The sequence below is a fragment of the Microcaecilia unicolor genome, chromosome 4 (assembly GCF_901765095.1).
Source record: "Microcaecilia unicolor chromosome 4, aMicUni1.1, whole genome shotgun sequence".
Classification (NCBI taxonomy): domain Eukaryota; kingdom Metazoa; phylum Chordata; class Amphibia; order Gymnophiona; family Siphonopidae; genus Microcaecilia; species Microcaecilia unicolor.
The window spans coordinates 225,248,051-225,261,246 of record NC_044034.1 but is presented as its reverse complement, the minus strand read 5'-3'; the positions used below and the strand labels follow the sequence as shown (position 1 = coordinate 225,261,246).

Here is a 13,196-nt window from a genome sequence, read left to right as displayed (position 1 = left end):
ATTTGTGACCTGGATTGGCCACTGTTGGAAACAGTAATGCTGGGCTTGATGGACCTTTGGTCTGTCCCAGTGTGGCAATACTTATGTACTTATATCAATATTTCCAGATTTTTTCTTTTCAAGAATATTTTATTTTCTGTTGATATGTTGCACTGCTAGGAAGATTAAATACCATTTTATAAGTAGAATAAAAATGTGTATTGCTAGTAGGCCTACTTATTGAGATTATGGGGTCAATATTCAGCTGGCGGTACTCAGCATTTTGCTGACCAACGCCGGCGTTATGCTCGGAAATTCAATGCTGGACCATGTCCAGGCTTCAGAATTGTTTTTCTGGGTTTCCAGCGCAGGTTACACCACAGCTGGTTGACCAATTATGGTGACACGCATAAAGATAAGACGGAGTTTTATGTGGTCCTATTTATGTTGTTACCTTGGTCGGTTAAGTGTTGAATATTGACACTTAACTGGTCAAGTCCTAACTCCGCCCCCAAAATAGCCGGTTTTGCTTTAAGCGCTAATTGGTAATTTTCAGCAGCACTAACCGGTGAAGTGGTCCTGAAAATGACCAGATGGCCCCGAACAGGTGATCGAACTGGCCAGGAGCTGTTTCTGGCTGGTTAAATCGCTTTGAATATCAATCCCTATGTTTTTTGTTACCATATTCAGGACAAATGACTCTGACAGTTGTTTGGGTAGACACCGATCTGCATCGCCCGGTCCGGCATTTATGCCAAAGTTAAAAAACAGAGCTTTGTGAAGCACAAGACGCCCTCCACTGCACATGCATGAGTACCTTCCTGCCCACCGCGAGAACGTGGTCATATCAGTTTAATTGTAAAGCAAAAGAATAAAATAAAATAATGAAGGAGACAACTCCAAGGGGAGGTGGGCGAGATTGTGAGAATATGAAGGCTGTCCAGAGGTAGGCTTACCTTCTACATGCTGATAAGCACTGACTGCACTAAGGTGAACCCTTAAGGAGATGGTCTTGGTCTTGAGACCAGACTCTGACAAGTGTAGAAGATAGTCTGAGTAGGACAAGTAAAAGGATCTAGGGCCCTGCTCTCACACCAGACGGCAAACCTCCTCCATTTAAAAGAGTAACACCTCTTAGTGGAATCTTTCCTCGAAGTCAGCAAGACTCAGGAGACACCCTCCGAAAGACTCAAGGAAGCAAATTCTAAGCTCTCAACATCCAAGCTGTGAGAGCCAGAGACTGGAGGTTGGGATGTAGAAGCGACCCCTCGTTTTGAGTGATGAGGGTTGGAAAACACTCCAATCTCCACGGTTCTTCAAAAAATAATTCCAGAAAAAGAGGGAACCAAATCTGTCTCGACCAGTACAGTGCAATCAGAATTATGGTTCCGCAGTCTTGCTTGAGTTTCAACAAAGTTTTTCCTACTAGAGGTATTGGAGGATAAGCATACAAGAGACCTGCCCCCCCAAATGAAGAGGAAGGCATTTGACGCTAGTCTGTCATGGGTCTGAAATCTGGAACAGAACTGAGGGACCTTGTGGTTGATCTGAGTGGCAAAAACATCCACTGAGGGGATGCCCCACCCTCGGAAGACCTTGCGGACCATGCCCATGTGGAGAGACCACTCGTGTGGTTGCATTATCCTGCTCAGCCTGTCGGCCTGGGTTTTGTTTGTGCCCACCAGGTAACTGGCTCGAAGGAACATGCCACTGTGGCGAGCTCAATGCCACATCCGGACAGCCTCCTGACACAGCGGGCGTGATCTGGTGACCCCTGCTTGTTGATGTGATACACTGCAACCTGACTGTCTGTTTGAATAAGAACAATTTGATGGGCCAGCCGATCTCTGAAAGCCTTTAGAGCATTCCAGACTGCTCAAAACTCCCGATTCATTTCTTGGAGGAATCAAGTTCCTTGAGTGTGAAGCTCATCTACATGGCAAATAGTCCTACAAGCTCCCCATCCCAGGAGAGAGGAATCCGTCATCAGCACCTTTTGTTGCTGAGGAATTTAGAATGGAAGTCCCAGAGTCAAAATGGATTGAATGGTCCACCACTGAAGAGAGCGAGCAAGCTCTGGGGACACTTAGATGACATCCTCCAGACTCCTCGTGGCTTGATACCATTGAGAAGCCAGGGTCCATTGAGCTGGTCTCATGTGAAGATGTGTCATGGGTGTAATGTACACTGTGGAAGCCATGTGGCCCAACATTCTCAACATCTGCCAAGCTGTGACCTGCTGAGCGGTTCCAACCTTGGACGCCAGCAAGACAAGACTGTGTGCACTGACTTCCAGGAGGTAGGCTCGAACCTTGTGTGTGTTGACCGGGCTCCTATGAAATCCAATTGTTGGACAGGGTAAAGATGGGACTTGGGGTAGTTTAAAATGAACCCCGAGCACTGTCTTCTGAGGTGCACTTCACCAGCTAATCGTCAAGATATGGGAACACATGGATTCCCCGTTTGCACAGCGATGCTGCGAGTACCGCTAAACACTTGGTGAAGACCCTGGGAGCTGACGCAAGACCAAAAGGCAACACGCGGTATTGAAAGTGATGTGTTCCCAGTCGAAATCGAAGATATTTCCAGTGGGCTGGAAGTATCGGGATATGAGTATATGTGTTTTTTAAGTCCAGAGAGCATAATCAATCATTTTTCTTAATCATTGGGAGAAGGGTGCACAGGGAAACCATCCTGAACTTCTCTCGGACTAGAAATTTGTTCAGGGAAAAAATGTTGGCAGGACAATTGACTGGTTCAGATGGAACTCTGACACCACCTTCGGCAAGAACTTAGGGTGCGTGCGGAGGACTACTCTGTTGTGATGAAACTTGAGATAAGGAGCATGTACTACCAAGGCTTGAAGCTCACTGACTCTATGAGCTGAAGTAACAGCCACCAAGAAAATGACCTTCCAGGTCAAGTACTTCAGATGGCAGGTATTCAGTGGCTCAAAAGGAGGCTTCAACAGCTGGGTGAGAATGACGTTGAGATCCCAAGACACTGGCGGAGGTTTGAGAGGGGGCTTTGACAAAAGCAAACCTCTCATGAAGCGAACAACTAAAGGCTATCCAGAGATAGGCTTACCTTCTACACGATAATGAAAAGCAATAATTGCACTAAGATGAACTCTTAAGGAATTGGTCTTAAGACCAGACTGACAAGTGCAGAAGGTATTCAAGCAGGGTCTGTGTAGGACAAGAGCGAGGATCTAGGGCCTTGCTGTCACACCAGAAGACAAACCTCCTCCATTTAAAAGAGTAACACCTCTTCGTGGAATCTTTCCTGGAAGCAAGCAAGACTCGAAAGACACCCTCAGAAAGACCCAAGGAGGCGAAATCTACGCCCTCAACATCCAGGCAGTGAGAGCCAGAGACTGGAGGTTGGGATGCAGAAGTGCCCCCTCGTTCTGAGTGATGAGGGTTGGAAAACACTCCAATCTCCACGGCACTTTGGAGGACAACTCCAGAAGAAGAGGGAACCAAATCTGGCGCGGCCAAAAGGGCGCAATCAGAATCATGGTTCTGCGGTCTTGCTGGAGTTTCAGCAAAGTCTTCCCCAACAGAGGTATGGGAGGATACACATACAGAAGGCCCTTCCCCCAATTTAGGAGAAAGGCATCCGAGGCTAGCCTGTCGTAGGAATGAAGTCTAGAACAGAACTGAGGGACCTTGTGATTGATCTGAGTGGCAAAAAGATCCACCGAGGGAGTGCCCCACTCTCGGAAGATCTTGCGGACAACCGCCCTGTTGAGAGACCACTCATGAGGCTGCATTATGTTGCTCAACCTGTCGGCCAGACTGTTGTTTACGCCTGCCAGATACATGGCCTGGAGAAACATGCCGTGATGGCGGGCCCAAAACCACATCTGGATGGCTTCCTGACACAGGGGGCGAGATCTGGTGCCCCCCGCTTGCTGACATAGTACATGGCAACCTGGTTCTCTGTCTGAATTTGGACAATTTGATTGAACAGCTGATCTCTGAACGCCTTTAGAGCGTTCCAGATCGCTCGCAACTCCAGGAGATTGATCTGAAGACCTGATTCCTGAAGGGACCAAGCTCCCTGAGTGTGGAGCCTATCCACATGAGCTCCCCACCCTAGGAGAGATGCATCCGTAGACAGCACTTTTTGAGGCTGAGGAATTTGGAAGGGACGTCCCAAGGTCAAATTGGACCGAATTGTCCACCATATCAGGGAGTTGTGTAACGCGGTGGACAACAGGATTGCATCTTCTAGATCCCCCGCAGCTTGATACCACTGGGAAGCTAGGGTCCACTGAGCAGATCTCATGTGAAGGCGTGCCACGGGAGTCACATGAACTGTGGAGGCCATATGACCCAGCTGAGCTGTGATCTGCTGAGACGCTCTGGCCAAGGAAACCAGAGACAGAAGGTTGTCTGCCCTCGCCTTGGGAAGATAAGCCCGAGCTGTCTGAGAGTCCAGCAGAGCTCCTATGAATTCTAGTTGTTGAACTGGAAATCCCTAGTAGCTTCAGGAGTTTGAGAGTCATCTGCATGGACTGTAGAGCCCCTGCCTCCGAGGTGTTCTTCACCAGCAAATCGTTGAGATAAGGGAACACATGCACTCCCAGCCTGCATAGCGACGCTGCAACGACCGCCAGGCATTTGGTGAATACCCGGGGCGCAGAGGTGAGCCCAAAGGGCAGCACAAAATACTGAAAGTGCTGTGTTCCCAGACGGAATCGAAGATACTGTCTGTGAGCTGGCAGTATTGGGATATGAGTATAAGCATCCTTGAAGTGCAGGGAGCATAGCCAGTCATTTTTCTGAATCATGGGAAGAAGGGTGCCCAGGGAAAGCATCCTGAACTTTTCTCGAATCAGATATTTGTTCAGGGCCCTTAAGGTCTAAGATGGGACGCATCCCCTATTTTCTTTTGTACAAGGAAGTACCTGGAATAGAATCCCAGCCCTTCTTGTCCCGGTGGTACAGGCTCGACCGCATTGGTGCTGAGAAGAGCGGAGAGTTCCTCTGCAAGTACCTGCCTGTGCTGGAAGCTGAAGGACTGAGCTCCCGGTGGGCAATTTGGAGGTTTGGAGATCAAATTGAAGGAGTATCCCTCCCGGACTATTTGAGGAACCCACCGATCGGAGGTTAGAAAAGGCCACCTTTGGTGAAAAAATTTTAACCTCCCCCCAACCGGTAGATCGTCCGGCACGGACACTTTTATTGCGGCTATGCTCGCCTGGAGCCAGTCAAAAGCCCGTCCCTTGCTTTTGCTGGGGAGCTGCAGGGGCCTGTCGAAGGGCACGCTGTTGACGTGAACGAGCGCGCTGGGGTTGAGCCTGAGCAGGCTGGCGGGAAGTTGGATTGTACCTACGCTTATTGTAAGCATAGGGAGCATTCCTCCTTCCCCCGTAAAACCGTCTACCTGATGAGGTAGATGCTGAAGGCGCCCGGTGGGAGAGTTTGTCGAATGCGGGTTTCCCGCTGGTGGAGCTGCTCTCGCTGAAAATATTATCCCCCCGGCAAGGAGCATCCGCAAGCCGCTTCTGGACTCGATTGTCGAGGTCAGAGGCACGCAGCCATGAGAGTCTGCGCATCACTATACCCTGAGCAGCGGCTCTGGACGCCACATCAAAAGAATCGTAAGTACCCCTGGACAGGAATTTACGACACGCCTTCAGCTGCCTGACCACTTCCTGAAAAGGCCTGGCCTGCTCCGAAGGGAGCTGATCAACCAGGTCCGCCAGTTGCTTCACAGTGAATGCCAGTGAATGCTCGTGTAGAGCTGGTAGGACTGGATTCTGGAGATGAGCATAGCTGACTGGTAGGACTTCCTCCCAAAAGAGTCCAAAATCCGGGGGCGCTGAGGCGAAATCTCTCGTACTTTTGGCTCTCTTGAGAGTCATAAGGCAACTGGGCCTTCATCAACTCCGGGTCCCTGTGAATCCTATACTGGGACTCAACCTTCTTAGGAATGGTGGGGTTAGATAGTGGTTTCACCCAGTTCCTCAACAGTGTCTGTTTAAGGACATTATGTAGAGGAACAGTGGATGACTCTTTAGGTGGCAAAGGATAGTCCAGGACCTCGAACATCTCAGCCCTGGGCTCATCCTCAGTTACCACCGGGAAGGGAATGGCAGTAGACATTTCCCGGACAAAGGACGAGAAAGACAAACTCTCCGGGGCAGAAAGCTTTCTCTCTGGCGAAGGAGTAGGGTCAGAGGGAAGGCCACAAGACTCCTCAGAAGAGAAATATCTTGGGTCTTCCTCTGCCTCCCATGAGGCCTCTCCTTCAGTATCGGACAGGAGTTCTCTGACTGCAGTCCGAAGCCAAGCCCATCTCGACGCCGAGGAACTATGTCCTCGATAGCGATGCCGAGAAGTTGACTCCCGTGCCGGCGGTGATGAAGCTCCCTCCATCGACGGAGAGTCAACACGGGGGCAGCCGAGGCTGATGCCGCAAACGGCACCGACGTCGAGGGCCTCACCATAGGCGGGGAGCCAGCTGCCGCATCTATCGACGGTACCATAGGAGCAAGCACCACCGGTACCAGAACAGACGGTCGCAGCAGCCTTTCCAGGATCCCTGGAAGAATGGCATGGAGGCGCTCGTCAAGAGTGTCTGTCGAGAAAAGCTGTGGAGTCGGTACAGGAGTCGAGGCCAGAATCTGCTGAGGAGGCGGTGGTACTGGGCTGTCCGGAGACAGGTGCATCGACACCTCTTGTATGGAGGGTGAGCGGTCCTCCCGGCGTCTATGCTTCATGGGTGCCGATTCTCTCGACGCCCCGGAGCTCTTGGTACCGTCACGAGAAGGGGACCGATGACGGTGCTTCTTTGCCTTCGCTCGGGGCACGTCACCGGTACCCCTCGGTACTGACGAGGAGGTCGTAGGATCCATACGCCTCCTCGGGGTCAGGTCCGAAAGGGGTCAGGAGCAGAAGCCCTCTAGGCAAAGAGCCACTCGATGGTTCACTGCTGCCAGCATGTGATGGTCTCTGGACAGCCATTACCTGCACTCCCGAGGTCGATGCACTCTCCGGTGCCGACATCGACACCGCCGACCTCCATACCGCTGTCGACGCCAAAGTACCAGGCAAAGCTCCAAACAGGCGTTCCTGTTGAGCTTGTCTCGACGCTTGTGTCCACTTTTTAAGGCTAAGACACAACTTACATGCGTCTGGGCGATGGTCGGGCCCAAGGCACTGGATACACCACGCGTGAGGGTCGGTGCCTGAGATTGCCCGGTTGCACCGAGTGCACTTCCTGAAGCCGCTGGCGAGCCTCGATGTCATCAACGGAAAAATAGCGAAGGCGAAATCAAAATTTGCGATGGTGCCAAAGGAAAGGCACGAAAAAGGGAGAAAACCCCTACAGGCGGCCAAAACAGCCGCACACGATGACGAAAGGAAACTTGAGGCAAAACTAAAGAAACTAAGGGAAAATTTTTTTTTTAAAGGAAAAACAAAACAGCTCGTTCCTGAGCACAAACGGAGAAGAAAAAAACCAGTGAAAGCCGGCTAAAAAAACGAAGGCTCTTCTTTTCTGGGGCACAGAACCGCCGTAAATAGCCGCTCTTGACCGCGGAAAAAAGAAGACTGAAGCGGGACTCTCGCGCGACAGGCAGGAAGATGCCGCACACCCGAAGGCTTTAGCAACTTTTGTTGCTAGGAAGATTTTCCGGACCTGGAGCTGCCGTGGACGTCACCCATATGTGAGAACAAGCAGCCTGCTTGTCCTCGGAGAAATATCAATACATTAAAATTATCCACAAATTGTACATGGATGGCAATCTAATTTGTATGTCAACCTCTAACTTAAAATTTAAACTATATGGTATTAGCTGAAGCCAGTCTTGTTTGTTTTTAATAACCAACTATTAACAACTTGGGAGGGGAAATGGGAATTTATAATATGCACTATGCAGAAAAACCCAACAAAATTTCTCAGTGCAAAAAAATTATCACCAGAAACCTTCTTAGCTAGTGTATTTTAAGTAAGTATAACTGAATGCTTACTTGGTGTTTTTTCTGCTGCTGATGTGTCACTTTCTTCATCTTGTAAGTTCCAGGTAACTCTCTTCACCAGTGATTTAGATTTCAGCACAGGTTCCTCAGAAATGGACTGTGGTTTTAACTTCTTTAGAAGCTGGTCCACATTGCCGTCTTCTTCTTCTTCCTCCTCCTCCTCCTCCTCCTCCTCTTCCTCCTCCTCCTCTGCCAACACTGAAGCTTCCTCTTTAATTTTCATAGCTGTGATCCCTAACAATTCTTCCTCCCACTCCATCAGTGAGGTTTCTGAGGCTACTTCTTTCTCCTCATTTACTGTAGTCATTATAGTTTTCTCTTCAGCACTCATTGCTGTAGTTGCTAATGCTGCTTCCTCCTCATCCATCAGTGCAGGCTCCGCAGTTTCTCCCCCAAAGCTTGTCAGTGTAGGCTCCGTGGTTTCTCCCCCAAAGCCCATCAGCACAGGCTCCACAGCTTCTTCCCCAAAGCCCGTCAGCGCAGGCTCCACAGCTTCTGCCCCAAAGCCCGTAAGCGCAGGCTCCACAGCTTCTCCCCTGATGTCCATCAGCGCAGGTGCCACAGCTTCTCCCCCAGGGTCCGTCAGCACAGGCTCCTCGGCTTCTCCCCCAGGACCCATCATTACAGACTCCACAGCTTCTTCTCCGAAGCCTGTTAGCACATGCTCTACAGTGTACCCCCCAAAATCTGTCTGTGCAGGCTCCGCAATATACCCCCCGAGATCTGACTGCACAAGCTCTGCATCATACCCCATGACATCTGACCTTGCAAGCTCTGCAGCATAGACATCTGATCGAGCAGGCTCTTCAGCATACCCCCCAAGGTCTGACCGTGCAGGCTCCACAACATATCCCTCAAGGTCTGACCGCACAGGCTCTGCAGTGCACCTCCCAAGGTCCAACTGCGCAGGCTCCTCAGTGTGCCCCCCAAGGTCCAACTGTGCAGGCTCCTCAGCATACTCCCCAAGGTCCAACGATGTAGGCTCTGCAGCATATCCCCCAAGGTCTGACTGTTCAGGATCTGCAGCATATCCCCCAAGGTCTGACCGTGCAGGCTCCACATAGTACCCTCTGAGGTTTGGCTGCACAGGCTCTTCAGCATACCCCCCAAGATCTGACCCCCCAGTCTCACTGTACCCCGCATGGTCTGACCGCAAAGGCTTATCAATGTACCCCCCAAGGTCTACTGGTGCAGGCTCCACAGCGTCCTCCCCGAGGTCCACCAGCACAGGCTCCACAGCATCCCTCTCGTGTTCTATCGGCACAGGGTCCACAGCATCCCCATTCACGCCCAAGAATTCAGACTCCTCTGCCTCTTCTTTTATATTTAGTACTACAGTTTCTGAGGCTCTCTCTTTATCATCTCTCACTGTGGTTTTTGTTTCGGGTAAGGCTTGCGCCAGCTCCACATCTTTCTCATTCATCCAAGTCTCTTCCTTCTCTACAGTGCAGCTTGCTACAGATTCACATTCATCATCATCACTGTAAGCGCTTTTAAGAACTCCCATGGCTGAGATGGAATCATACAGGCTACCAGCATGAGCTGAAGTATCATCTATGATTTCCCACTGTGGTGGGCTGACAAAAGGCTCTGGTGATCCCTGAGAACCTGCGCTTTCTGTTTTGACAAAGTCATCTGCGAGTGCATCTGTGAGTGCTTCTCCGATTCTTTCCCGCTTCATACTCTCTTTTAAGTCTTTCTCTTCTACAAGTGCCACTCCACTGGCTTTCTGTTTAGGTTTTGCCTTTAACAGCTCCTGTTCCTCTGGTGGGTGCCACATTTGAAGCTTTGTACTTGAGTGCTTTACTGTGCTGTCTATGGAAATGCTAGCAACTTTCCTCCGATGAGGGGAGTAGTATGGCTCTTTTGAGCCAGAATATCTTTCCTTGGTATGAAGCCATCTATCCCTGGACTTTGCTCGCTTGTACTCCCGAGAGTGTGACCTTGAGCGTGGCCTCTTTCTTTCACGGGATCTGGATCTCCATCGCTCTCTACCATGGGAGCCACTCTCCCTTTTATCATAGCGGTCATGGCTGCGGTCTCGTTTGTGCTTTCGTCTTTTAGCTCTCTCCTCACTGCTGGACCATGAACGCTCTCTTCCTCGAGAATGGGACCTTGATCGCCTTTTTTTTTTCTTTCTGCTGTAGTAATAGTCAGGAGAGGGGCTGCCTGACCTTGACTTTTTTCTCTCCCAGTACCAGGAGCTTTTGGACTTTTTCTCTTTAACTTTCTTCTTTTTATATCGCTCCCTACTACTGGAACTGGAATGCCCGCTGGATGCCCTGTGGCCCTTGGATTTATATCTGGCCTTTTTGCTGCGATCCTCTTCTGTTGACCAAGATGCTGACCTGGAACTCCTCTCTCGTGAGTGTGATCTGGATGAAGTTTTTCGCTGTCTCTTACTAAGTGATTTCTTTTCCTTCTTGGGTTTCTTCTGGCTGTGGGAGCTGGAATTGGAGCGAGAAGGTGAAGATGATTCTGTCTTTCTAGGTTGGTGTTTTTCTGTTGCTTTCTGCTGTGACTCTTTACCCAGCGAAATCTTGGTATTTAATTCAGCTTTCATGCTACAGTCACTAGGCTCTTCCTCTTCATGAAATTCAACAGTGTCTTCACTGATTTTTGCTTTCCAGTGTTCCAGTTCTGGAGTTAGTCTGACGGAGCGTGTCGTACAGGAAGCGGCAATGTGATTATTTTCTTCATTTGTGTTATCATTCTCCACTTTTATCACTTTCTCTGCCATGGTTTCCATGCTTCTTTCTATAATTATCTGCTTGAGTGCAGAATCACTGCGAAGCTCCGTGGAACGTGGTGGTGATGGTGAAGGTGCATCAGAAAAAACAGGACCCAATCTGGAGACGCTTATTTTGGGCATTGTGGTAAAAAAACGAAAACTGCGAAAGGTACCAATCTTGGCACTGTTTGTGGGAACTGCTGCTTGTGGTTCAGTCCTCTCAGGGCTACTGTGTGCTGAACTAGAGTCAGATCCTGTTGGATCAAAAGGGTCATAGATCTCACTCTTGACAGGTTTTGCCTTCTTGCTGCTGTTGTCACAGGAAGGACTAGAGGGCTTTTGCTGGATTTTGTCTGTGTTGTGGAAGGGATCACAGGAACTTGGACTGAATAGACGACTGGAATGGCCTGCATTCCCACTAATGGTGATCCGAAAACCTCCACCACTTTGTGCCTCCAAAACTCTAGATCCTCCTGACACATGGGATGCTGCGTCACCACTGGCACTGGTATTAGTGAAAGTGGAGCTCCCTCCTCCATGACTGTGTTGCTCCTGAGACTCTCTGCTACTTGATTTGTTGTTTTGGACAGTGGTGAATCGTGAGGGTTGGCTGCTGTCCCCTTTTCCAGTCAAATGATTTATACAAGAACTAGGGATACCAACACTGCCTGTCCTGCTGGCAGACTTTGGATGCTCTCCACTTTCATCTCGTTTAATCTTTGGTATCCTGGGGAGCTCAGAAATGTCAAGTCTGACTGAAGGTTTTAATAGGGGTCTGGTAGGTGAACTTTTAACACATGACGCATTGTGGGTTGGGGTAGCAATAGGAAAAGAGCGTGAAGGCTGCTTGCTGTCTCCATTAAATCGAGGTGTTTCACCCAACTTCCTCATGCTTTCAGAATTCTGAGATGGGGGGACCCTGGAAACTATTGCATTGTGTAATTGTTCAGCTGCAATCCCCAATGATCTTGCCACAGGGTTCAGAGCTCGCTCCAGCCCTCGGGGTAGAAACAGGGTTGGTGATGATGTACTGTGGTTCACTGAAGCAGGTTGGGCCTGGGCAGTTGGGGCCACCAGCTTTGGACTTTCTGCAGTCAACATGCTCATGCCTGCTCCTGAGGGCATTGGTCCTGGGTTGAGGCAGTACCTCTGTGTTTCTCCATTCCGTGATTCATTTGGTATGCTTTTCTGAGTCAGACAGGCTAGAAATACAGAGAGTTTCAAAAAAGAATATTAGCTTATGTGACACTAATATACAGAAAATATAGTTGCAAAATGTGAACTTAAAAATTAACATGACATGCTGCACTTCATTCTAACACACACAGAAGGTAATTTTATAATAGAGCATCTAAGTTAATAGAGAAGGAAGGTGCCTATGTGCTTTATAAAGTACTAGCACAAATCCTGCAGAAATAGTGCCTAGATTATGTGTGCTAACATTTACACCTGTTCAGAAGCAAGGCTAAATGATATTTTATAAGTCTATGTAAATCATGACTATACCCATGTTTTACCCAAACTGCACCCCTGAGCATGCCTACTCTACAAGTATGCACCTACTTGCTTCATGAATATTTTAGGCATCATAATTTTATGAGTGCTTTTACATGTGAAAAGGGTTATAAAATTATCTCTATTGTGTTCACTATCAGAAAACACGCACCAGCTTAATTTTATACAGTTGCTGTTTGAGAGTGCAAGGGATTAAGAGGGGGCTCTTGTTTACAAGATTCACTAATGAACTGCATACTGCTGTATGACAAATACACTAACAAGTAGACAAAGCAAAAGTGTATACTGCTATGTAGGTAGAATCTACAGCTGTAATTTCTAATTCAAATTATACATAATATATACAGCTGAAAAGCGAAGATACATACCTGTACAGGTATTCTCCGAGGACAGCAGGATGATTGTTCTCACATGTGGGTCGAAGTCCGCATCGGCCCGGGAACCAGCATTTTGCAAGCAAAAAATTTAAAAAGTTTTGCCACAGCCTTCCGGCGCGCAAACCGCGTGCACTGCGCATGCGCGGACAACTTTCCGCCCATCGCGTGAGCGTTCCCGCTCAGTTTAATCAAAAAGCAAATAATAAACAAACAACAACTCCAAAGGGGAGGTGGGCGGGTTTGTGAGAACAATCAGCCTGCTGTCCTCGGAGAATACCTGCTACAGGTATGTATCTTCGCTTCCTCCAAGGACAAGCAGGCTGCTTGTTCTCACATGTGGGGTATCCCTAACAACCAGGCTCACTCAAAACAATGAACATTGGTCAATTGGGCCTCGCAACAGCGAGGACATAACATAGATTGACCTGAAACCATAAACAACTAACTGAGAGTGCAGCCTGGAACAGAACAAAAATGGGTCTAGGGGGTGGAGTTGGATTCTAAACCCCAAACAGATTCTGTAGCACCGACGACCAAAACCAACTGTCGTGTCAGGTATCCTGCTGGAGAAAGTAGTGAGATGTTAATGTGTGGACTGAT

General features: G+C 49.0%; 1 protein-coding gene across 1 annotated transcript in view; it reads right to left on the bottom strand.

The window, feature by feature from the left end:
• Positions 1-13,196, bottom strand: part of PHRF1 (PHD and ring finger domains 1) — a 406,375-nt gene that overhangs the window by 46,251 nt on the left and 346,928 nt on the right. Inside the window, exons 14-15 of the mRNA XM_030201288.1 lie at positions 8,167-11,906; positions 7,965-8,133 (exon numbers count right to left, since the gene is read on the bottom strand). Of these exons, the coding sequence (XP_030057148.1) occupies positions 7,965-8,133; positions 8,167-11,906 (3,909 nt within the window). The remainder of the gene's footprint in view (positions 1-7,964; positions 8,134-8,166; positions 11,907-13,196) is intronic.